This window comes from Phaenicophaeus curvirostris, chromosome 6 (genome assembly GCF_032191515.1).
Source record: "Phaenicophaeus curvirostris isolate KB17595 chromosome 6, BPBGC_Pcur_1.0, whole genome shotgun sequence".
NCBI classification, from domain to species: domain Eukaryota; kingdom Metazoa; phylum Chordata; class Aves; order Cuculiformes; family Cuculidae; genus Phaenicophaeus; species Phaenicophaeus curvirostris.
Genome location: NC_091397.1, coordinates 59872150 through 59899560, shown reverse-complemented (window position 1 = coordinate 59899560; position 27411 = coordinate 59872150). Strand labels below are relative to the sequence as shown.

Here is a 27411-nt window from a genome sequence, read left to right as displayed (position 1 = left end):
AGTAATCTGTCACCTTTACTGGAAAATATGCAACTACAAATGCACTTTAATAACAGCTAAGAACTCACTCTGTAAAATGAAGCAAATTGCTTATTTTCACTTTCAGCCTAAAGCATATAATGCTCTGTATGCCAATTAATGATCTATTTGAACACTGCATTGCACGAATGCTACATAACAGTATAGTCTTTAAAATCCTCAGGGGGTAAGGAAGGATGGGGGGTGAAGAATAAAAGACAGCCCAAAATTGCAGGATTATGTCCTCAAAGTCTACATGCACTGTTCTCAGATGACATGGTATGGGAAGAAAAAAATAACTGATTCTGAATTTGAATTAGGAAAAAACAGCAAGCAGGTGAAGATGAATGCACTGAAAGCTAGCATTTTTTTCTGTTTACTAATACCGAGTTTCAAGTTAGAAAGTAACAGCACATTTTCCTACAACTGATACTAGGAAATTCTAGACCTTAAAATCTGCAGTAATACATCCATGTTAACAAGCATTATTTCTTAAGATAACTTCTTGCTTTGGTGTATGACAGAGTTTTTTCTTAATTTTTTTTTTCCTGAAATAAAAGCAAAAAGCATCGCACGGTAATGACTTAAAGACAAAAAGCAAGTATTGATGAAAATTGATTTTAAAATATTTGAATCACCTGTCCATCTCTAGATTATGCTAACTCTATATATCCACCATAATTTTTCCCTATGATCAGGCATTAACATAAAGCCTTTCAGAATAACAGGTGAGGCTAAAAAAAAGGCTGAAGTAGAGAACAGATATGGGTTCACTGCACCTACACCACATCAAAATTGCATCACTATCCATGAAGCACATTTATATGAGAGCATTTGTACACAGGGAAAAGATACCAACAAAATAATCATTACGATGCAGACATATGCCACTTCCCTACAGCACAGCTTATATGACTTCTAAACATGACATTCCTGCCACTGTTCAGCAAATAAATTTTTCTAGAGCCTTCACAAATGGAAATAATTGTCATTCTTCAACTGAAATGTGCTTTTCTGAAGCCTGTGTGCTAAAGACACTAAAAATTCTTGCCAGTTTAGCTGTTTCCCAAGACTCCTCTGCCACAATGGATGCAGTCTTCCTGCGAGGTGGAGATTCCCAGCCAGTGTGGAAGAGGGGTTCAATATTAGAAGCAGCACCCATACAGCTTAATAACAGGTTCAGTGCTATAAATCCATTTTTTTGTGCAAGACATCTTTTCATTTGCTTGTCTGTGCAGTAACGAATTCGGAAGTATTCATTACAGTTACTGAGGGTACACCTGCAGTTTTCTGATGCTGGAAGTGCTGAAGGCTCCACTGAGATAATTCAGACATTAGTAGCTGCCTGACTTCTCATTTAAAAGGACCATGCCAGCTGAAAATTTAAGTCTGGGAGTATGTTCAGCATAGCAAAAATTAAAAGGCCCACCCAAAAGTGTAAGCTACCTGGCTAGAGAAGGGGAGTGGAAGGAGCTTTCAGTAAATATCAGTAACAGTTAACCTACTCCCTAAACCCAATGATGGAGCAAATCCAAGGCAAACTTTTCAAGAGGCTGCCAGTAAACACCTTGTTAGGACACTACAGGTCTTTTGGTCTAAACTAACACATTATTTGGGCAGCTGCTAATTGGCTGATCTGCCACATAGTATTAGAAGACTGTCTCTACTCTTCTGCTTCCAAGCAAAGGAACAACTTGTAAATAATTTTGGTTAACTGACCCCTCTTCTCTACCCTCAAAATATTTCAGCTTCTAGTTAAAGATTGTCTGCAAGGTATTTTCATGCAGTGGCAGCTGCAGTTACTGACACAGTTTCTTAGCCACCAAAAGCAGCAATCTCACAGAAATAATATCACAGGCGCTGTTTTATTCTCCTTTGCATCCCCCTCATGCAATGCTCTACTTCTTTTCGAGTCAGTTACCGGTCCAGCTGTACAAGACTCGGCTGTATGAGACTTAGAGTTGCTGGCAGTCCAGGGGAAAGCACTGCCAGAGGGGCTCTGCCTCCCAGCAAGTACCTCAAGGGCAAAAGTTAACCTGCTGACGGACACTGGATAACTCTAAGAAGAGTACAAGGAAATTTGCAGAACACTGGTGGGAGGGAGAAAGGGAAGATTAAGCTAGGAGGAGCAAACTGGCTTGCTTTGATGTTTGAGGAGAGTAGGTGAGGCAGGAGGAAGAGCTCTCCCTCTTCCCCTGCCCCCAAAATAAACAGAGGCTTAGAGATCTCTGGAGGAGGAAGCAGTAACCTAATGAAAATTAAACCAGCTGGGTTCTGTAGCAATTGATCTAAAGCCAATGGACAGCAGAAGATGATTGTAGGGTAAAAAGAAATTAAAAGAATTTTTAATCCCTCTACAATGGATCTGCAACCTCCAGGACCCCTCACAGAAACAGGGTTCACCTGTATTAGCTTTCAGTGCCATATTCCTGGGCAGAGGTCAGGGGCATTTGTTCCTACAGTTACTTCTAACGTTATGTGGCTCCAACAGCCTCCAAGGCAGGGTGCAAGGCAAAGGAGATCCACCTTTAGAGCTCCCGCTAAAGAGGAAGATTTAATGTAAAAATCAAGCCTGGAAGAAAACTTAATTTGTACTCCTACCTGGGAATTATCAATAAAGTTAAATGCAAAGAGAAGACCTGGCCACTAAATCAGAGTCTGTGTACTTTTTCTGAGGACAGGATTTCCATTTGCAGCAATTTCCAAAATTTAATTTAAATTGTAAGAGGTAATGGCTAAGTACCACGTAACTTCCATTACTAAAATATCCAAGTGAGATAATATCCCAGCGTTTTATAAACACACACTTTGCACTTCAGGTAAATCTGCAGTCAGAGGCTTTGGGGTTTGGATTTTAATATGTTTTTAGAAAAAGAATTATGAAGAAAACTTTAGAAATTATAACAAGTATTTTTGCGGGAAGTAAAAATAAGCTTTAAAATAAAACATTCTCTAGTTTTCATTTCATTGTTTTAAAGATATCATCAACTTTATATTTAGGAAAGCATGCTCACAGCGGAAAACAAACAGGAACTGATTCTGCCTCATTACCCCTTTTACGGAAAAGTTTCAAGTTACATCAATCTAGTTATTATTTTTTCATTGTTCTTTCCTGACATACTCATGCAAAGAGCTAATAGCCAGCTACAGATGAGAAGCTGACTGATCTCGTGCTTGCAGCTGGACAACTTCCTCCTGCTTTGGTGTAAGACAGAGGGTTTTTTTTCCCTTTTTTTCCCAACATAAAAGCAAAAAGCATTGCACAGTAATGACTTAAAGACAAAAAAACCCAAGTATTGATGAAAATCGATTTTAAAGTATTTGAACCACCTGTTCATCTCTAGATTACGCTAATTCTATAAATCCACCATAATTTTTGCCCTACGATCAGGTATTAACATAAAGCCTTTGAGAATAATGGGTTAAGCTAAAAAAAAACCGTGAAGTAAAGAACAGAGAAGAGTTCACTGCAGCTACAGCACATCAAAGTTGCATCACTATCCATGAAGCAGATTTATATGAGAGCATTTGTACACGGGGAAAAGATACAAAATGTGAAAGACACTGGATTTAACCTCTGGTCCTGCCATTTCTTGTTCATAACCTAAACAATTGGTGTCAGAAGGTTGCTTCTAGTTTGAAGTAGCCTGGTCTTAGGCGCCTGCCTCCAAAGATTCATAACCAGTGCGTCATTTTGCTTCCCTATAAAAACAGGAATAGCCTCATAATAAAAAAGCATCATAATAAAAGATTGTCCTCAAAGATAATCATGCCTACCTGTCAGCTAGCTACTCAAGAATATGCAAAAGCAAAAGAAGCCAATAAATAATGAAATGGACTACACAGAGCTCTCTCTAGCACGAATAAAACAATTACTTTAAAAATTATCTGCAATTTGTTTTTATTTTAGCAACTCTGACTGATAGGCACTAAAAAGGAAGAAAAACCGTTTTGAGAAAATTATACTTATTTTGACTTTGCCTTTAACAATAAAAATATATCCTTACGTAAAGCAAGTATACACGAACTCAGAGTAGCTAATGGGATATTTGTTTACTTCACTGGAAGAATGAGACCGTCACCACTCAAAATACACGGGTCCTTCATGCTTCAATGTTAAATTTTCATAAATTCTCACCAGTAAAGTAACTCTAAGAGATCCAGTTTATATCAGCTTATATATATATAAGCTGAAATCTAAATCTTTAGTCAACCACCTAAGATTACTGCAAAAACTGTAGTCTCCACTGGAAAAGGTGCGGGCCATTGAAATAAGTCAACAACAACAAAAAAAAATCAGCTCACAGGTTTTATGACTAATTCAACAGGGAAACAAAGAAGCCATTGTCAGAAGTGGTTAGTCTGGGAACATAAAGTCAGGACTTAAATAAGTAGCCCGATATTCGAAGGCTCTTAGCAAAGTGTTCTTTCCGGAGATGGTGTAACTCTGATCACCTGCAATCAGTCTCTGGTTCTCAGCACAAATCATTTAAGGCTTTTGCCACTACTTAAAGCACTTACTGTATATGAAACTCACAATTGAATGTATATTACCAATACAAACACTACACATTTTTTTCTGAAGCCAGCTGTTCCTGAAGTTGTGTAATTATTTTACATATGCAGGCAATCAGCAGGACTGACAATTACATAGTGTGTATATTACTTCTATGTAAGCATGTGTATATATGTTTACACACGTATACACAGAATATGTATATATAAACGCTAAGCACACACTGCGTATATATATCTACAGTTGTATAAATCCAGCTCCCAAATTCTAATCCCAAATGCTTGGAACTTTTGGTCTTTTTACTGAATGCTGATACTTTTCAAAGTCTCTTTTGTCTCCACTTATGTTGGTGCTTTCCTTAATAAGGAAATCCAGTTTCAGCACAAAGGCAGAGAATTTAAAAAATTAAACTGTTTACCTTTTCTAGGTATACATTAGAAGTAGATAGGAAACAACATTTGAGCAAAGAAGATCAAATTAGCCATACTGGGTATTGTATTTTGCACATGTAATTTTTCAGGCGTCCTTGATGACGACTCATAATACATAAATTTAAAGACAAAAGCCTGGTCAGTCAGTAACCTTCCATTCAGTAACTGCAGGACTAGGCAGTAAATGTCACTGCTAAAAAATATTTCACTACATTAACTTACTGGCAACCACATTTGCTGAATAAGTTCATAAACAGCCACAGGAAAAAAGACAACCAGAAATAAAATTTGCTAATGATTCACTCTATTGTAACATGCATAATCCTCAGATTAGATACGTAAGAATAAAGACATCCTTTACCAAGACAGTTCACTTCTCTGTTCACCTCATCAAGGTCAAACTATAATCCAGGAATGGCTAAGAGTAAAGCACTGAAGACAAGGGCAACATGAAGAAAAAGTAAAAGGAAAAGAATCCTTCTCAGGGAAAGAGTGGACCACATGCCTTGAAAAAGTAATCAGTTTTCCATTTGCCACTTTAGACTAGCTTCAGAAAAAAATATTGATGACCTCCAAAACTTACAAAAAATATTCAATATCATCATTTATGTATATTTGTCAACTTACAAATGTCTCCACAGTAACTACTTCTGAGTACTGAAATGCATAGGACCAAAACTAAAGGACACACGGAGCCTGAAAAAAGGGCTGGTTTTCCTGTATGCTTACAGAGGGCGAGCGATATTGGTCTTACATGACATGAAAGTGTCAAAGACTCTCCAAATATTTAACTGATGTTTTGAAGACACTCTCTCCTCTTTTTTTTTTTCTGCTATACCCTTTGAAAACTTCACAGCAGTCAGTGGGAGGGCCTGACTTCTGTCTTCAGCTGCTGAGGCAGCAAGCAGAAATAAAAAAGACAAAAAAAAATTATATAGACCGTAAATACATTTTACCTAAAGAAACATGAAATAAATAGAATTGAATGGACTCAGCTTGCAGATTGCCCCCTTATTTTACACCAACCCAGAGTTTATGGATTTTCAATCATTACTTAGGCTGCTCTTGGAATATAAAACACATTTCGCAAAAACATGGAAAGCAGTTTAAGGAGAATAACATGTTTGTATCAAAATAGAAACACAGAAACCCTTCGATCTGCCTTGTTGCCTTCCTGTGTGAAAACACAGTTGCAACAAATTTCTGCATACTTTATTTGATACAACTGGAACTGAACAGATGCTCTAATACAAATACGCACTCCTGACAAAATTAACTAAACAGCTATCAGTTTTCAAACAGAATTAACAGCAGTGTTAAGAAGATACTGCCGTAACTACAAGTTACAATGTGAGGTTTGCCTCTTATTTCCACAGATGGGATCTTCAGAGTCCTTATGGAGAAGGGAGGAGGGGAAGCTTCCTCAGAGAGGAAATAGAAGTTTTTTTTCAAAACTGAAAATTCAACACTTTGAATAAAATATGTTTAATGTTTTTGGTTTTATGTAAATAGACCTTAGGAAGTGATCTGACAGCCTTAAGAAATTACCATTTGAAAGAAAAAAGGTCTACATGCTCCATCTTTGATCTATGAGACAGATTTATCACAGGACAGCATGACTGAAGTTTATTCATTAGCTGATAACCTCCACATGCAACCCAAGCCTTTAATCTGTAATAAAACAGCAAATGAGGATGGGGCTGTAAGGAAAGGAAGCCAAGTCGTCTGGCCAAGCAGGGACACGCCAGTGGAAGGCCAGGGGGCAAACAGAGGAAGAAAACCCCACAAGAGCAGCTCTATCCAGCTGTTTGGGCTCCTCCATGCCCCAGAAAGCTGGAGATCATCAGGTTCACAGGGGCCCTGTGCAGGTAAATCACATCTGTATAACACGACTGCTGCCTCTGCTGGGATTATCATGGGTACGTTTTCGTTAGCAATAAAATTCACGCCATAGCATGCAGGGCACTCTGAAAGGAACACCTTCGACTTTAAACATTTTAAAAATCAAAAGCTATATATTCGATGGGGTCTTATCATTTGTTTCACAGTGCTATTGCCATCATCAGTATTTACACAATCTGTGAGCCACTACAACTACGACAATCTAGGAGAACTTAAACCCTTGCACTGTCAAAGCTGGAAGTCTAGTATAAAAGTACAAGCAGAAAAGCAAATAAACAGAAGCTGCTTATTAAAATCAAAGCAAACCCACAAATTTTCTACTATCAAGGTCACAAGTTAAAGGCATTTACAGTCGACAGTCTGCCTCTTGGTAAAACTTTTTCAAGAATTAAATCTTGCAATTATGGAAAAGGTCGCGACTATGGCAGATTTAAATATTTCCAAATATCCTCTAGAGGAAGCAGGAGGAAAAAAAATCCATATTAGCACAGGCTAATGCCCGTGATGAACCACAAAAGGAGCCCACAAAGTTCTCTGAAAGACACCAGTTCCTAATTTCTTTTGAATGAGAATGTAAAAAAAAAAAAAAAAATGTTAACAGCTGGTAACAGTTTCAGTCCAGCTTTAAACAAAGGAAACAAGTGCTCAGGGACACAATGAAAGAGGTAAGGCAACTGTGAACGGAGATAAGGTGGTCAGCATCGACTCCTCAGTCTGACCTCTCCAGCTCTTACAACAGCAATTGCATTGGACCCTTTGTAAAATGCTTTTGAGATCTCCAGATAAGTGATCATTAAGAAAGCTGCGGTCTCACAGCAGTGACACATGCATTTCTGTACCTACTTCAAACTGAGAAACAAAGATGTCAAGCAACATGCCCAAGGTCATGCAAAGCTACAGGCAGGAACAAACCACAGAGCCTCGACTCTCTCAGCCCTTTAGAAAGAATCCGGCACAGTCAAGCATGCACCAAAATAAATAAGTAAATGTCTCTGTATTTGATAGCGTCTGACCTATGAAAGGAAGTATTTTCAAGACAAGTGGCAAGAAACAAAGCACAGCTGCAGCAGAAAGCACTACCAAGGAATAGCTAAGCACCAAGAATAACCAGCACCACCTTGTAGGACACTTGTTGACTGCCCGCTGCAGTATCACACTTGCAGAGCTACACTTATAAAAAGATGATCTCAGCCACATAGACTCTAAAGAAAAAAAAAAGGAAATCAGTAAAAAAAAAAAGACCTGAAATACAGTGGTGTGTGCAACTTGCCATGCACAGAAACTCGAAACACTACCAACTGCAATTTCTAGGACATTGTGCACTGCTAAGACATGACTACCAGCTGCCTATGTAGTGAATCATCACATTAAAAATCGTTGACTTTTTTTCAGTCCACTAAAATTTTTTCTAGAAGCTGCAAAATTAAACTATTCTGCATCATAAACCCAAACCTATTAAACAGATATCTTTTGACTTCAGTAGGCCCATCAGAATTTACATTACTCTGGTGTTTTCCACTTTGTTTTAATCATGTGGGTATTTCTCCAAAATTTGTGAAAAATAAGTGAAAATTAACCTCTACCAATTGTCCCCCAGCTCTTGCTATACTAAAGCAAGCAGGAAACGCTCTTCTGGTTCTGAAATTTGCTTTTGAAATTTAAGTCACAGAAAGAAAAAGAAAATAAAACAGAGCATTTTTCACCTCACAGTTCCAAGAAAAAAAACCTCATGATTTTGTATGCTGCAACTATGTAAATAAATATTAAAGCTTTTCCTCATTTAAATTGCATTTGGAATATCCTAAGCCATTAGTTAAAATGACAGAAAAATACAGCTACCTGAAGCCTATGTAAAGAATCTCTCCTTAACAGGCTTTTAAAGATTGCAAGCCAGAGCAACTAAAAAGCACATCCCTGAATAATTTAAGGCTCCTGGCATCTACATTGAAAGAGCTCTTTTGCTAAACCTGAAGGTAAAAAAAACAGAAGAGAAAGAATAAAGGTCATGGAAGATCAGCGTCAAAATCACTGCTAAAAAAGTATTTTTCCCATCTGAAAGTTTAATCGGACATGGAGGAGCATGGGTTTTACAGCCAGCCCTTCCCATTTACTGTCAACAGCTGTAGTGTGACATTAACATTTACCCCTTGGCAGTGTTAAGTTAAGGCTGTGATGGTCAAGGAAACAATACAAGAATAAAGTGAAAGAGAAGGAAGGAAACCCCCATGGCAGGGGGGTTGGAACTAGATGATCTTTAAGGTCCCTTCCAACCCTAACTATTCTATGATTCTACGAAACCAATCAAGAAGGCAAAGCACAGCACAAGCCCTCATTAGCAGAAATTCAATAACAAATAAAAAGCAAAAAGCTACAGTTTATAATTAATTTTAAATGGATAACCTACATTTTAGGGCAAAAGGAAAAAAACAAACCCAACTGTAGAAGAACAGACCGTGGTAAATACATATTATTTAAACAAAACAAGGTCATGCTATTAAGACACCAGGCAATCTGGTTTGGTGCAGGGTAATCCCCGTTTATAACCAAATGTACTAAAGCCGAATAACAAAACCAGTGTATTATTGACAATACTACATTTTCCCTGCCAAATACATCCTTTAAACATTAGCAAATCCTACCTACTTCCTCATGTCTGTCATAGAAAACATCCACACAATGGGAGCAAGCAATCTTCAACTCAACAATTATTGAGTTCAAGCAAACCGAACACTTTATTCACTTCTACTCTGAGATCGGGAAGTTCTTGCTGTTCTACAGTATCTGAAAGCCTTGCCACTGATTACAAACAGTTCAGGATCTAGCTCCTCCTCAGTATATGAAAATGGACTTGAAACAATGGCAAACCTTATCTGAGGAAGTTAGCACAGGTCACACTTCTCAACACACGAATACTGACTTTATAGGGATAAAAAACCAGCCTGAGTCTTACGAATTATATAAGAATTTGGAAAAAAAAGTTTCACACACAGAACGCCGATTTAAAAATAAAAAGCATCTATCTTTTTGAAGAAACAGATTTTGCATTTTTGCTATACGCTATTTTTCACATAATTACTTAAAGAAATATCATTATGAAGTCACTTGAATATACAGCAAACAGGTCAGCTGAATCACAGAAGCAGATTCAGAACCGGGCAAACCAGCTGCCTAACACAGAATTTCCAAGTTAATGCCTGTAAAAGTGATTCCTCCCTCTTCTTGGGGAACTTTTATTTCATATGACAATGGAAATGAAAGGGTAAGTAAATTAAATATTTAATTAGTAATGGTGATATTTTTCCAATGTAATTGTAAGCTGAAAAAAATCTTTCTGATACACATTTTTCTCCCTTAGACTCAAAAAGTTCAGTCACTGTAGAAAGCAAAAAGTTCTAAGAAACTAAATTGTGATTTGTTTCCCAAATTTCATCCGAACAGGTTAGTTGTCATCTACTCTTCATTCTGTTGACCGTGAGCTAAACTACAAAAAAGTTTCTTAGCGATAAGAAGCAAAAAAAAAAAAGGTTTGGAAGTGCAGTAGTTTCTATGATTATTACAGTAGGAAGGATCTCTTTTCCAGAAGACATAATGGTGTGACAAAATAAATTCAACTTTAAACAGGTAAACCAAAGGTTAAAGCATTAAGGGGAAGCTTGACACGTAGCTTAGTAGAAATACACATAATTCCAGTAACGTCAATATCACATGAAGTTATGCTAGCTGCTGATCTCACTCATGATATCTAAAGCCCACACCTAATTATAAATATATATAATGTTTGCTTTTTAAAAACTGACTGAAGTTTAATAGAAGCTCATAATTGAGATATTCATGGTCCCAAGCTAGCTTTGAAGTTAAACCCCTAAGTGGATGAAGTGGACTGTATATCTAATCTAAACTAAATGTTTCCCTTAGTAACTAATACCAGTGCAGTTTCACTAGTTAAAATAATTATTATAGAAAATAAACGCAAAACCTAGAGCACTTAAAGGGGCATTTAATCCTGCTCTGCACTAAGACACAGCACACGATCTTGTCCTCATCAGTTTCTCTGCTATCTTCCACCTCTTTGCCTCAAGAATTGACTGACGTGGTGATCGCCAGACAAGACAGTTTTAACCACAGCTTTCCAGCACCACTACTGTTACCGAAGTTTGGCACAACTCCTTTCAGTGTCACAAGTTTCAATGTAAGACCACAAATCTGCCTCAGGTTTAAAGTCCTTCTCTCAAGCAATGAAGCCAGAAATAAAATGTCACTATTTTTTGTACTTGGACTAGAGACTGTAACTGTTTCAGTGGAGCACTTCAGTTTTCTTTACATATTCTGCAAGCACACACCCACCCCTACCTCTATACAGCTCTACAAATGAAATTCATGCAGCAAACCACAGTTCAGTTGCCTCTAAACTAAAGTGGCTGTGACCTCCTTCAGTGGTTTACACTTCTGTCCTTCACTATTTCTGGCTCAATTAAATGTATTAAACACTGAGCCCATGAAAGCTTGCCCATCCTCTTCCATGTTTAAAAAAAATTAAAAATAATAATTAAAAGAAAAAAAAAAAAGCCAAGTGCTCCTGCCAGGCTGCGGCCAGTAACAGGGCAAGTACTGTACACACTCACAGATTATATATAGTAAGTCATTATAATAGAGTTTGAAGGCAGGTTTGGATCCAAGAGAAAACAGTCACAATTGTGCTACTTCTGCAGCAGTAATTTCCCCATGGCTTTGGTTATGTTGATCTCCGTTCCTGTTTCGCAGAGCCCACAGCTACATACATTATATCCAAGAATATGTCTGAAACTCCACAACCTTTGCCAGAGTAACTCTCCAGGAAGCTCTCATGACCTTTACTTAAGATAAAGAAACCAACTGAAATGAAGAAATAAATGCTCCTTTGATAATACTGTATAAGCTGTGGCTAAGGAACTCTGAAATACAACAGCATTAATAAAATAGCCATATTAGGAGAGTTTCTTTATCACCAAAATTAGAGACTAGCTTCAATGGAGCTTTTCACTCACAGTTCACAAATTATTTTCAAAGAATCACTGACTTGTGTAACGATAATTGTGGGTTAATAGAAGCCCTAACTGAACTTCGTACTCTTAAACAAAGGATGTATGCATACATGACTATATTTGGACATAGCTCCATATGTAGGATAATGTATCTGATTTTTAACTTATAGAATTGTTTCGGCTTTCATGTTATGATTTAATTTTTTTTAAAAAGTCTTTGAAGCTAGAAGTAAAAAAAAAAAAAGCGACCATGATTGTTAGTTGATATATGTACCAACAGAAAAAAACAAAAATAAACTGTTGCTGTGCAGGTATAGTATCAAGAGTCCAGGGGATTACAAGACTTTTTTTTTTTTTCCCCATACAAAATATCGTTATGGATACTCTCAATAAATTCTTACAACATTTTCTAAATAATCAGAAAAAAATCACTAAAAGAAAAGTCAACAAGTGTGAATTTGGCTTTTTGGTTTAAAGACTATCTTAATGCAATTCTTTCTAAACTCTCTAATTTTAATCCTAACATTTCAGTACACGAATGCTGTAATTAACAGCTATCTGGTTTAGTGAATCTGTGAATCTGGTTAGTAATTCACTCTGATAGGATAAATTATATAAGTTATTTAGCAAAACAGAAATGCTACCATGTGTTCTGCTGCAATCAGCAGACACTGTTCAGAAGAGACCTCTGATGGAGAGAAGCCTTGTCATGTTGAAGAAGAACGCATAAAGAAGCTCCAAGAAGTCTGTGACTTTGACAGAAAGCGTTTCTTATGCCATTTCTTTACCATGCCCTTGCAACCACCCTGAACCAAAGAACAGCAGGTACAGTGAAGGGGAGACAGCATTTAACAGAATAGTAGCACTCTAGCAGGCAAAGGCAAGATTTGAGGAGTAAAGACTAAACAAATAAGGTTTGGGCACATGTTAAGTAAAGTAGCAAACAAAAAGCATCTAGCTTAACATAACTCCTCTATCCTCCCGTTAACTGAAAGGGAAATTCTGTTTAAGCAAGAAAATGCCTCACGCTAAGAGGACTTAAAAATGCTTCAGCACTGGCTGTATTTGATTGACTATGTTGAGAATGTTTTTTATTTATTTATACACAGAACTTACTGAGCCGCCCAATTTCTGCTCAGCAGAGCTGCCTCCTATGTCCCACCGTATGTGAGCTTTACCAGCTCAACATGCTCCTCTCCTGCCAATGGACAGAGAAATCCCCTCCACCTCCATAACCTGAGTTTCCCCTTGCTTCCTTGGGGCTGAGGGGTGGGCATTATGGGAGAGGAACCCTGCTGGAAGTTATATCCTCAGCCCAAACAACTTCTTTTGGCTGCATGTCAAAATGCTGCTTGTTTTATCTATTTAACGCACTGATGTCACTGACCAGTGAAAGGGGCTGTCACATGATGGCAGATGACATAATAACAAATACGAAGACCCAAATATAAATATATAAATACATATTTTTAAGAAAATGATGATTCATACTATACTTACAACTTTCAGCCTGATAGTCTGGCACAAACTGCTCGTCATTGTCAGGTACCTGAGCTGAAGAAAGGAAAATGAAAACAAAAAACAAACAAATAAAAAACAAAAACAAGGAAAGAATTAAAAGAAGCCATTAAAGCATAAATAAAGACTCTTGAGCTTAATTTGACGCACAGCCAAGATTAAAACTAGGATTTTTGTTTTCATTCTTGAGTATGAAAATCAGGCAAGCACATCATTTTAGTATCAGATAAACCCTGGGGTGAAGCTGCGCGGTGCAGTGCGAGTCCAAAGCAGCCCTGGCACAGAGCGATGGGGATGGGAGGATGTGAAGGCTGACACTGGGGCTGGCCCTGCTTCACTCCCTGAATGAGGGTCTGGACCTATTATGCCACTGGTAAAACTCATCAGTGCTCATCTGAGAAACAGCTGCATGGAAAGTCTGCATAAAACCAAATCCTAGTGTTTAACACCTGTATCTTCAACCCCAAACTACTACACCTTCAGCTTACTTAAAAGCAACTCCCATTTTTCATGGCAGTCAGCCAATGCAGCAGGGTATTTTTGTAATTGTTTCAAATACTCGAAAGGAACTATTTTATCAGACCACAGAACTCCCGGTTCAATTACAACATTTCAGACATCCAAAAAACAGATTTACTTAAAGTAAGAATCATTATTAACATCCATTCACCTTGCGGAAGATCATCTTAGCTTTTAGAAAACTTACATCACAAACCTAAGCTATAAAATACAATCGTTTCATGGTCCGCTGATACATAATTTTGCGTTCCTTTTCACTGTATATCTAAAACATAAGCCATCTCTCATACTGTGATATAAACTCATTTAAACCATTTAAGCTGAAATATCACTACATGTGTATTGCAGGTGAATACATTTGAATAACTGCAGAACATAACGCTGAGAAGCAGCATCCTCCGAGTACGACTGGTTCTGGGTACATCCCGCTTATCGTGTCTGAACTTTGTCATCTTGTCCTCAACATATGCTGACTGGAATCATCACAGTAAAGCTGCATAAAATTATTGATTTGAAAATACTTTAATTTACAGAGTTCTTCTCCAAAGACAAGCAAATAATTCATATGATCTTAATTAAAAGTTAACACCTGCCATGATCTGGTTACCTAAAAAGATTTGAGAAGTAACTGTTGGTTATAGGCTCATTTATAGAAACTCTGACTATCAAACCATTAAACATATTAAAATGAAAAAATAAAAGTTGAATGTCCCTCCAAACACTTTCTAGTTTAGGAATCATATGTTCCCCTTTATATATGGTAAATTGCTACTAGTTTCAACAGGATTTGTTTGAATTAAAAATAGATATTTCATTATGATTACCCACAATTATTTTGAAAGCGCACCATAGTACTCTTCATGCACCAGGTCTCTACTCCTTACTCAAGAAAAATTTCTAATTACTTTACTGGGAGTTTTTTCCTGGGTAAAGAGTCAGAATCAGACTCATTATACCAAAAAGTTATTTGTTCTTAGTTTTAAAATGTATGTTTAAAGTCCTTCTATCTTAATTGCAGCAAACACCCCTAAGGAAAAAATTACTTCGGAAATCTGCAAACAAAGAAGCATGAGCATGATAAATACATGAATTGTAATTAGCCTTACTCTGAAGGAAAAGAAACCCAAAAGCATTGTTATTGTTGTTTCATTGTTTTGGTTTTTTTAATAATAAAAATTACAGTAACCTATCCTTTTAGAAGAAATCAGTACCTCTGAGAACACGTTAGCTCCTCAAAGGCTGCACCTGCATAAAACATGCATTTTACTAACCCAAATATTCCCAGTATTTTTCATGCATTAAATTTCCCTTTTCTCCAGAGAAACCACAGGACTTGTACCAAAAAGGAACTCAGGGACAATATGAGCCCAGATACTAACACTCTGCAATTTCTGACATTTCATGTAATTCATTGCAGGCAAACATTAGGCATTTTCCTTACAGAAATGCCAAATATTTGACTGTCACAGAAGAATCAAATTATGAAATCAATACTTAAAAATCGGTTCCTGAGGATTTCTTAGGTTTCCAATTGTTTTTGAAGTGTCTGCAAGTATTTCAGAGGTAAAGTAATTGTATCAAGTATTTTCTTGTTTACAGAAGACACAACCCACGCATTTTTCATAAGACAGCTCTCATTTTCAAATGCAACACAGAGGCTAGTATGCATTTAACTTTTTATACACATACATGCATTTCATATATATACATTTGTTCATTTGTGAATCCAGGATATCCAAAAAAAGGCTAAAAGAAAACAAAAATCCTCCTACTGAAACCAAGAGACTGCATTTAGTGACTGCAGAACTGGGACAGCAATCTTATATAACTTCCTAGAGCATACTCTGTGCACCACACTGCTTCACTGGTGCTTTATTCAGGATTTATCAGTTTAATTTGACTTACTCAAGAAGAAATCTGTTGTACAAATTAATGTATGTATCAGTAAATAAGGTCTTTTTTTGCCCAGCCAGAGAGTAAGAAAAAATAAAATACACCTGGTTGAATTGTCATGCAAAGCCAGTATATTACTTTAGAGGTATTGTCATCACCCCTGGTCTGGTCTGCAGTAAACAAGTAAAATACACTTCATTCACAGATTCCCCAAATTTATGAAGGTATATCTGATAGAGACCAAAGCCCATCACTCTGTATTCTAGAAACAGGTGGAGATTACACCATCAAAATGTATTTTAAATACAACAGTGTCATAGCCTTAAAAGCCTCTGTAGGAAAAGAAATACCGTAAGTTAAGAATTGTTTAAAACCCTGCCAAATATAAACAAAATGAATAACATCCAAAATGCTAAACCAAGAAACACGCGTTTCCTACCGGAATCTAATTTTAGTAGCATCAGTACCTTAGAAACGAGCCCACAAGCCTACATGAAGAAATTAAAAGGACCCGCTAACTGCTGCAAATGAGAATTTATATTATTCCTTCGTTTAATCTGATATTATTTTTAAGCTGGCAGAACTAAAAGTCACACATGATCATACTGCAGAAATGCAAGCAACCATCATCAGCCCAACAAACAGACTTCTTCCACCAGCATCCTGCTAGGAGAGGGCAAAACTCTAGGATACATCATCCCATTACGGAAAGGGAAAAGAGGTATTTTTTTACCTTGCGTTTGGATAATTACAGGCAGACTTTGTAGCAAATTAAACAGACAGCTAAAGACACTTTAGCCTGAACGTCCAAAAGGAAAATGTAACTTGCAGTGCTGTAACTGTCTGCGCATTTATATATGTGCCATTCATTTCCTCTTTTATCCACAAACACTACAATTCAGCAAGGCTGCCATAAAATCTTCATTGGTCTCCTGTTAACATGCTCAATGAAAGACAATGCATAAATCACCAAAACTTTATTTTTTTTTACTTCGCCATTCAGAGAAAAATTGAAAAACATATCTGAAATGATCATCTAACTGAATGAGGGCATTTCCCTGAGCTTCTTAATTATGGGGGTCTGAAAAGGCAAGTATATTCCAAAAGACTAATAAAAGGTTTTGAAGGATATTAAGCACGTGGCTTTTACTGCTAATAGCAGAAGCAGCTACATTAGTTCATTCCACATTCAGAGCCATGAAGTCTCAGACTCTTGAAGCAGACAACATCTGCAGCATAAACTATCCAGCTCAGTCTAGATTATTACCAAAAGTTCTCTTTTTCTTCTGATTACAGCTATAAAGTCTCAAGAGGACTTAGGAAGTGTACAGAAATGTTAACGATGATCTTGAGGATGTTGTCAACTTAGATTTTACACTTTCACTACCTACTGAGTTAAAATCGGTTTGCCAAAAGCAAACATCCCCAGCAGGAAAATACTTAATACTTGCTTGTAGTTTTTAAAGCTTTCAAAAGCCTTTGAAAAGCTGAACTGACGGCTCATTTTGCAAACACAAAACAATTTGGGGAAAGAAAAAAGTTTAGAATTAGGGCCTGTTAGCTCGCTTTCACTGCAAGCAAACAAAAATAAAAAGTACCCATTAACAAGCATCCAGGACAAAAGGAGTTAATATTTAATTAAAACCAGCTCTATCCACTGTAACAATGACCTGGAGCCAAACAAGGCAGAAGATGTATGAGTCATTCTTTCTGCCAGTGAATGAGACAGCTGATCTCCGAAGCAATTCCTCAAGACAAGCAGTCAGAACTGGAGTTCTGCCTCCATTCACAAAAACACAGTCCAGCATGAACCATGTGGCCCCAACCACAAGCTTTTCATGTCACACCCTTCCAGAAAGCTACAGCAAAGTAAACTTGAACTTTAGGCATAAACACACTGATTTCACTGCTTTGTCTCAAGATGCAACACAGACCTGCTGAGAAACATTATTTAATAAACGAAAAGTTAGGTGAAGTATAAAGGGCTTGAATTTAACTCTTCCTCCTCCCAGTCACAGAGTGCTTCCAAAAGCTCAGCTGTACTCCAGGGGAAGGTGTTCCTGTTAAAAACCGGAAACTTTCCAGAAAAACAAGAAGCTGCTGCAAAGCTCCTTGCTTCACTTAGAACTTTATTTTGGGTAGCAAAATACTTCCTGTGGCTGTGTTCTCTGACCTCAAGCTTCACTTTTAGAGCTAAGAGCAATTCATTTGAAAATATCCATGATTTATTCAAAGTGGTAGAAAACACTGAAATTGACAGGGAATATATACAAACAGTAGCAGTTTGGCTTCAGCTAAAATAAGACTTTAGGCCTCAACAATGATGAATCTATTGAGTTTTCTTGAATTCATTGCAAATTCTGAATATCTGAAGGACTGTATAAATTTAAAGTATTCCTGAAAAAGCTGGGGGGATGTATTGGTTAGTTGTTCTTGGTTTTTTTTTCTTTTTTATCATTGCAACAACTGTTTCTAACAAAGGAGCATTCAGAAGGTAAAACAGTGACAAATTTCAAGATGGTAAAAAATATTTCACATAAGCACTGGATCTGCTGTCAAAACAACCTCAAACCCTTTTTACATAAAGTGAGATGCTCTGACTAATAAACTTAAATGCAGTTCAAAACTAGCTCCAGATTTCAAAATTCTTCCTTATGTGAATAATCCCTAGGAATATGAAGACGGGTTTGTAGAATCTGCTCTTCATTTGCTGCTATACAAAAAAATGACAAAAAAAGTTAGCTTAAAAGGAACATTTGCATTTAATATTTTGCTACATCACTCAGCTCTCAAATCCTGCTATGCCTTCGAAAATTATTATTTTCAGTAAAAGGCATCTACTTTTGCAGCAGACAAGAAAAAATGGTAAAAAGTTTATCACTACACAGGCTTTCAGACTTGTAGATTTCTGGTGGGTTTCTTTCTTTTGGGTTTCTTTTTAAAAGAACACCCTCTCCACGCCCCCTATTTTGCCTAATCCAACTTTTCTCCTCTTTCTGTGCACAGATATTTAAGATCAAGAATTATGAGTATTTGAAAGCCAAATCTGTCAGATCACTAGAAGCAAAAACCCTCAAACCAACAACCCACTATTCTCTCCATTATGAATTCCAAAATGAAAATCTTTGCACTGCTTTTTAGAGTGCCTTCCCCCATCAAACGTATTTCAGCCACAGAGGTATTAAATTATCAGATCTTGACTATTTTTGCTCTTATAAAAATGTGGATAGTTCTTGAATATGGCTACATAGCATTTGTCTTATACTGGGTAAATTTTACAACATTTGGCAGGAGAAAGCCAGTCAGCCAGAGCAAGATGCTACACATATTCACTGATTTAAATGAAGCCACTCTAACTAGAATAATATTTGAAGATCTAGTACTTTATTTTATAAAAAAATACTCCTTCGAGAACAGCATACTACTTATTTTCATACCTCCTTATTTAAGAAACAACCTAGAAGTCAACGTTATCGTAGGCATAACCGTGACAATGGTACATTCTTCACAACAGGAGAACAGAGGAACTTATTTCCTAAAGAACTTATTCCCTAAAGTTAATTCCAAATTTGGATATTAATTATTTGAGAGAAATAACTTACTTTCACACACTCAGAACTGGCTTTTAAATACTGCTAGCTTGCAGTAGCCATTCACTCAGTTTAGCAAAGCTGCAGTAGAGGCATGAACCTGTTACCTGCAGCTAGTATTTCAAATCACTTACTATTTAGTTAATCTTCTTGTATTTTTTCAAGTCACCCAAAGAATACCATTTTATTTTTCAGCTTATTACTATCAAGGAAGTATATTATCCATGCCTCTAAGAAGGAGATCTAGCACATAAATTCATTATATGTCATTGCTTGGGATGCCTTTTAACAAGCTGTAGAAAAAAAACTAGTATCTCAAGGAGCAATTTTAAATAAAAATCTGGGTTTTGTTAATCTATTATTCCCTCAAGACCAAGTGCTTTCACCATGGAAAGGAGACTTTCACTCACTAAGAATTTGTTCTCTCCCTTCTTTTTATTCCAGAATAACAGCTAACATGATGGGATAACATTAGATTAGTATTTGAACCATTTTTTTCAAGACACTGAACAATTGCTATCTGCCAAATCCAATCCGATTCCAAATATACAGAATCAATAAAGTAATTTTATATTATCGTGACAAAATGTTGCCATCAAGTTATTTAAATATAAACCAAAAGATAATATCTGAATAATATTTGCCTAGTTAGCCATAGGCAATTTTAACTATTTCCTTTCAAGTTTGAAGGTTGAAACAATTATGTTTTTCACACTTTCATTTTCTGACATTAGGAAAGTTATCATCTGTCTTCTTTCCTGCGTAACAACTGACACGAGGGAACTTTATTCAGAGTAAGTTTTACATCAGAATAATTTAGACTATTTCTTATATATTTAATATTACACAGAGTAGGAAGAAAAACTAATTTCCATATAAATCTAGTATGCAGATAGTGGAATGCAGTCATATGTTTTCTGTAAGTAATATTCAGCTGGTTAATTAGGGAGTAATAAAATATTAAAGAGGCTACTAAATTGTTTACATTTTGGATTAATTCTTTCATACATGTGAGCCTCCCACCATTTTCAATAGGAAAAAAATATTTATTTTGTGTTTACTTGTTTACCAACAACTTGTCACAGGTGACACTAACTGTAAAAATCTCCAGGCTAAAATATATCATGTAGTAAGGACAACTTCAGGAAAAGCAAAACAGAAAAAATCTACAAGCATTTTTTGTTTGTCATAAAATGCAACTCACTTTCTTCTCCTAACTAATAAGTAGATTTTTGACCTGGTTACTCCCCAGTGGGGATCCGAACTCGTGGGAGAAACCTGGTCAGCTGCCACTGCTTTTCTTAAAAAGGGTCAAGATGTTTTAAAATTTCATGGTCATTTCCCTGGCTCCAGAGCATTATGAAAAGAAATATGTAAACATTACTGATGCTGCCAAATTGGCAGACTTCTAGCCTATGAAGGTCCAGAAGAACATAAATGGTCACATCTAGCAAAGAGTAAACAAGTCCGATTTCAAAATCTGTTTCCTGGCTAAGCTCAATCATGTAGACATTTGAGCAGAACTACAATATCCTCAAACACCAGTATATTATAAAGACTACAAAAAGCTGGTTTGCGTGTTTTTTTAAATAAAAAAGTGGGATCAAGTTAATAGCTCAATATTTGATTTTCTCATCTTCACTTTTTATTTGAATTTTAGCTTAGCCTTTAGAAAAGCTGTGCAAAGTTTGTGTTTTATGAACAGCTAAAATGATAGCATGGCCTGAAAAACATAGATTTATTAAAATATTTCTAGAACATTGAAAAATCTGTAATATTTGTTTGTAATATGCTGGGAAAAAATATAACATTCTTCTTTAGCTTTATTATCCTCTGCTACATGAAAAGGCAACTTTTTTCTCATTTTTAGATACTTACCAGGTGATGCTATCTGCTTTTATAAAGGCTCCTCAACCTAGCTGACAGAGGACTATATACCTTTCTCCCTTGAAAACTATCTAAATTTATCAAGTGAAATAGACTCCGCTAAAGAGAATAAAGGCTTTTAAACAATGCATTCTGGTCTCAAATAAGCAGTGCCTCCAGAATAAAAATTGACATTACAATAATTCACGTACCTACAAAAATGATTAAATCAGTTTTACATTCCATATTATTTTTCAAACTTACATTATTGTCTGCATATGCATTATGAATCTGCCTGCATTTTTCTGACTTATGATCAAAGAAATTTAATCATTTTCAGAAATAAAAACACCCATGCCAGTGATAAATCAAACTAAAAGTTCTACTCTCCATCAAAAAATAGAATCTTTTGGATAGTATTTTAACATACTTCTGGCTTACTAGAATGAATGAGATGATACAAAATAAAGAGATTCTTAGGAAAATTACTACAGGGAGACATTTACAGTTGTATATGATCGTTACACTACAAAAAAATCACCTTAGTACAGGACAACCTGTTTTCAATGATTAGGAAAGAATCATATTAATACTTAAAAATCTATCCTCCGATCCATAAATTTAAAGAGGACTTTTTGATCATATACAGAGATCATATACATGCTAAAAATGATGCTAGGAGAATAAAAAAGTCAGCAAAATAAATAATACCCCACAACTTACTTATAGGTTAGGAACTTCTCTAACTATATATAAAGCTGTTAAAACAAAATCAGTATGTAGGCAAGTAGTCATCAGCAATATTTCCCTCTTTCTATGAAAACTAGCAGCAAGCAGTTCACCCCAACACTCCTCCTTTCCCGAAACAGCATAACATCTATAAACAACTGTGCACAGTCCAGTATATGATAAAAATTAAACATATGTGAATACTCACATTCATTTAAATAAGGATAAATTTGGAGAGATTATGTCGGCTTGCATTAAAACCATGTTTATTTCAGATGCATAAGTTTACATAAAAATTTCAACCAGAAATTTTAAGAACAGGCAATACATAAAATGAAATAACAAAGGAAAAGAAAAATCAGAACGTGTTGCTGAAGAGAACAAATACAGTTCAGCAAATAGAAAGCTACCTTAAATTTTGTTAAAGTTTCCTTTATGCAGCAGCTTATTTTTTGTTATTGTCAAATTAATCTCTCAACAGCTGCTCTAAATTCAGATTTCTACATTATTGTTCTTAAATCCCCTCTCTTCAGTCAAATGTGCTCTGCAAGATTATTTAAAATACTCAAAAGCACAAGCAGGTGTAAAACAGATCAATTCCAGTTTTCTAATCACCCAGTACACAATCTCACAACTACAAATATATAGACAAAAATAACATGCAAAATATTAAAAGGTATCTGGGAAAAAAAAAAGAAAGGAAAAAAAAAAGAAATAGTACTTTTTAAGTATTCCATACACACCTAATGTTCTGTGTTGTGAACAAGGTGGAAAGAAGACACTTGCACTTAAATCTTGAAGCATCCCGTCCCGATGAACCCAGAGAAACTAATTTCTGCCATCAGAAAGTACTCCACCAGAACACCAAATAATTATATGTGCTGCTCTAAAGGAAACAGCAAGCCCTGTTCTGGCTGTATGTAGTCTCTCGAGGTACAATAATATAAACCTGATCAATTGCAATTAAAATCTGAACAGAGGCTTAGAACTTGAAGTCCTGGTGCATTAGTTCTTGCCAAAAGCAGATGTGATTGTGAGCTGGAAGCAATTTCTCCTGGTAATTTGTGATGACACTGGGTAGAACAGCCCCAGAGTCCCCAAAGACAAACTCATCAGAGGCTCTAATGTATGCATGACACATGAGGTGGCTCTTTTAGAGCTCAATTAATTGGGCTGAACATTAAGACAGCAAGTTCAGGACATTTTTTTTTTTTCCCCTCCAGAGCTGTTTTTCCTCTTTTTACAAGCAGTTTTTTCTCTTACCTTCTGCAAGCCATGTCTCCTGTAATTGGCTCAGATCTTGAAAGAGTTCTGCAAAAAGATGAAGACACAGATAAAAGACTCACACCTTTAATAGCTTCATAACATTAAAATACGTTCAAAAATATATTTTTCCTGAAGAACAATGTGTGTGAATTCTATTTTGGCAGTCAAACACACAGACAAAGTAGATATTTTCAGGTTGCAGTTAATTATTTTTCTACACTTGTTAATAAAAAAAAAGGAGTACTTACTGTATTATTTTATCAATTCTTGAAACAACCACCAGAACCAAGTTCTATAGTACAAAAGGCTCATTCAGCAATACATATAGAAGTTAAAAATTATACTCTATCTTACAGGTAAATTATTTCTCCTTCTACAACTCAGGCCTCCCCCTGCATTATCTGCCCCAGATAAAGCTCCGTCAGACTCCAATGCGAGTTCTGTCTGAGCAATGACTGAATATTTTTATTAGTAAGGCTGTAAACTATCATATAAAAATTTTGAAGCAAAGATCCAACATGCTGCAATGGCAAACAGAAACTGGAAATCTTTTGTACTTCCCTTTATGTTTTACCTTGTATGACAAGGGAATCACCACTATTTCCTCTATGCTGTATTCTCTGTAATTCTTTAAAGTGAAACCACTTTCTCCATGGACTGAGTTTTGCAGCAGCTTATCTTTTTTTTTGCAATTCACTGAAATTAGTTCCTTATAATGGATGAAGAAACAGAACATTGGGCTTACTTGCAAAGCTCAGAAACTCAGTTAGGAAAATTCTGTTTACTAAGACTAAGTAGGATATTTGAACTGACAAATGATTTCTTTTTAATTTACTTTTTAATTTTGAGAGAGACTTCCTCTTTTATGAATGCTGACACATAACTATTTACATACAGCTAAATGACAGAGGCTATTCATTTATCCGATGGACTGATACCTCGTGTTCACAGTGGGACATCACTTAACTGAAAACCAGGAAGTTGCTTTCTTTTCAACATACCCTATAATAAACTTTTCTAAACAGGCAAGTAGGGATTCTGAAAAGTGTATCAACGTGTCCTCACCATGATAAGATATCGGGGTAAGTTGCAGGGCCCCACAAACCTTCCTAAATGTCTTAGGTACTTGCAGGGGTGTAGGTGTAGCATCTATACTGACTTTGTAACCTAAAGAAGTGCTAACATCTATTAACAAGACTACAGCTCCCAAGCTACAATCATGTGAGTGGCTGCTGATGGGATTAAGTTACAAATCTTTGGCCTTCCAAAACTTCCTCCACTCTAGACTTCCTTAATCGAATTTCCCAGGATTTTTAACCCTACCAGTGACTACTAGCTCTAGAGTAAAGCTAGAGGGAAAACCAACAGTCTCCACACTGGCGTTCTCACTCCTGCCACCACTAGTGAGCACACAGCAGTGAAAAGGATGCTAAAAGATGGAAGGAATGAGGAAAGCCCTTAATCTCAAGAGGCCTAAAAGGTGAAAAAGCCAGGTGCCGTGACTGTGTCAGATGCTGCAAAAGCTTGGCCTCGGAGCATGACATCCATGTGCCACATGTGCAGCAGTGCCTAAAATGCAACAGGGTAAGTCAAGAAAAGAATAACAACTTTATCAGTCTATTGCCTTTGCCAGTTCATTTTGCAGTAGTAAATGCAATTTTCTTGTCTTGCTTATTCAGATTGATCTAGATATATTTATCTCCAAAATAAATAAATAAATAGCTCTCAAAAAGCTTCTCTACATTAGTAAGTAAGCGGGGGGGGGGGGGGGGGGCAACAAACCCTCACCTTCTGAATCATGAGCCAGGTCTCTGTTAATGAATTTTCTTTTCCTGACATTTGTCGGTCTCTCATTACAGTTTCTCCCACGCTGATTCTATAAACAGGAAAGATCAGTTACTTTAGAAATCTGAGGGTTCCTTTTCTTTCTTTTTTTTTTCATTTAATCGAGAATACTCAAAGCTGGCATGAATTCTTTAGATTTTCAACAGGAAAATGACCGTCTTGCAGCCTCTAGTTTCTAAGCAAAAGATATTGCTGAGCACCTAACGTCCTCCAAAAGATTCCTGTGCCTCAGTGCAACACATTTCTATCTATCTATGTGACATCTATTGGTACGGATACATACAGAATGTGTTCAAGCAGCAACACAATACCAACCATGTATTTTTAGCATCCAAAGTACACAAACCTACACAATAGCACATAAATCCCCTCTGCATAAGCTACGCAGTACGCAGATGACAACATAATAGACTGCTTTGTTTCCCCGCGTTACTTATAACGTTGTTTGCAAAGTCCTGAAAGCAATAAAAAAGGGGGGAAGAAACGTTAAGGTTTGCCTCAGCTTCATTCTTCCGAGCGTTGGAGGCAAACGCAGCCAGAAACTTTGACTGCAGCTGCCGCTGCTCCTGCCTCTCTCACCCACTGATCATACGCACGAATTTTTAATCATCCCCAAAGCGTCTTTAAAAGGACGTGAGGCTTTACTGAAAGAGCTAAGAAGAGAGGCCGATCTGGCAGCGAAGGTCCCAGGGGGAGAGCGGCCGCTGCGGCGCTAACAAAGCCGACAAACTCCCCGCAGACACGAGTCGGAGGCAAGTTTACAAACGCCAGCTTGGAACCGATCACTCACATTGGTGACCATGTAAGGCACTTGCTGGTCATAAAATCCATCCATCCCGCGGCTCGTCCACAAAGTCCCAGCTCAGGGCTTTATTTGCCGGGCATTGGATCCGGAGATCTCCTCGGGATCTGGACTCCAATCAGCCTGGAGGGGAACACAAGATGGCTTTTAGATTTAAAAAAAAAACAAAAAACCATGAATGAACTGCTTGAATTTGCATAGCTAATTAACCTCAAAGCGTCCCATTCATAAAAAACAACCCTCCCTCCTCCGCCTTCACCTGGGTCCCGCGCTTCCGCCGGGAGGACGCGGCGCCGGGAGGCAGCGGGGGCGCCGCGGGGCGGGGGGCGGGGGGCGCCGCGTGAGCTCCGCGCGTAATGGCGGGGCCCCCGCGCACCCGCACACCGAGAGACACGCGCCTCCTCCTCCCCCCGCCTCGCCTCTGCGCGCACCCCCCCCCCCCCCTCACACACACACACACACACACGCCCCCTCACACACACCCCACGCCCCGCTCCAGCCCTGCAGGCGGCGGGCAAAGTTGCGCGTGAGACCCACCTGAAAGCCGCACGCGCGGCGACCGCCTGAAAGAAAAAAAACAAAAAAAAAAAAACAAAACCACCCTCCAAATTTAATAAAAAACATTTAATTATCCTTCCTTCTCTCCCCCGCCCCCCCCCTCCCTCTCCGCGCGGCTTTAGGAAGCGGCGAGCGCCACTGACAAGCGCTGGATCCCGTGGTTTTCCTCCTCTCCTCCTCCTCCTCCTCCTCCTCCTCCAGGGCCCCCGCCGCCCATTGGCTCCGCGCCCCCCGCCGCCCGGCCCCCGCCTGCCCTGCCCGGCCCCGCCGGGGGCTCCCGGCTGCCGCGCGGCCCCTCACGCGCCGGGCAGGGAGACACCCCCCCCCGCCACCCCCCCGTGTCTCCCCTCGCGGAGTTTGGTATTAAAACCCGCAAAAGTTTAGCCCCCTCGGCTCCCAAAAGCAAAAAAAAAAGCAGTAACCCCCGCGCCCTGCGCCGCGCTCGCCTTGTCCCGCGGCTGAGCGGGTCCCGGTCAGGCTCAGGGGTCTCCAAACGAGCTTTTCCCTCAGCGCGGCGGCTCTTGGAGGGCTGTGCCCGAGAGCAGAGTGTGTGGTTTCCTACAGCCGCGACATTTGTCCACTGAATTCCACATATCGGAGGAATCAGGTGGTAAATTTAGGTGTTCGTGACGCTGGCTCGCCGCGAGATATGAACTTCGGGGCTTTTACAGGCTGATGTGGCTCAGCAATTAACAGGCAGAGCCCCAAGCTGGCGAGTCCAACCTTGCCCTCAGCCCTTTCTGAGGGTTTGCTTTAGAGCTCAGGGTGTAAAGGCAACTGGAAAAAAAACTGGTTTTGCATAAATTCCCTGCAGTAGTATGGACAACATTCAGGTTACTTCTTCTGTACGACTTTATTTTGAATTCTCTAGTTGTTTGCTACTCTGCGTTCTGGAGCATGTCAGTTTCTGCCACAACCTTTTTGTTTTTGTTTTCCT

General features: G+C 37.9%; 1 protein-coding gene across 2 annotated transcripts in view; it reads right to left on the bottom strand.

Annotated features, from left to right (window-relative positions):
• ETV1 (ETS variant transcription factor 1) overlaps nt 1-26043 on the bottom strand; it is a 66411-nt gene extending 40368 nt beyond the window's left edge. The window contains exons 1-4 of one of the 2 annotated variants that reach the window (XM_069860365.1): nt 25905-26043; nt 25058-25145; nt 23267-23314; nt 13389-13442 (exon numbers count right to left, since the gene is read on the bottom strand). In XM_069860365.1, coding sequence (XP_069716466.1) covers nt 13389-13442; nt 23267-23314; nt 25058-25145; nt 25905-25949 — 235 coding nt within the window. In that variant the 5' untranslated portion in view covers nt 25950-26043. Of the gene's footprint in view, nt 1-13388; nt 13443-22746; nt 23019-23266; nt 23315-25057; nt 25146-25904 lie in introns of those variants that run through there. The other variant, XM_069860366.1, reaches the window with a different exon arrangement.
• Nucleotides 26044-27411: the final 1368 nt, after the last annotated feature.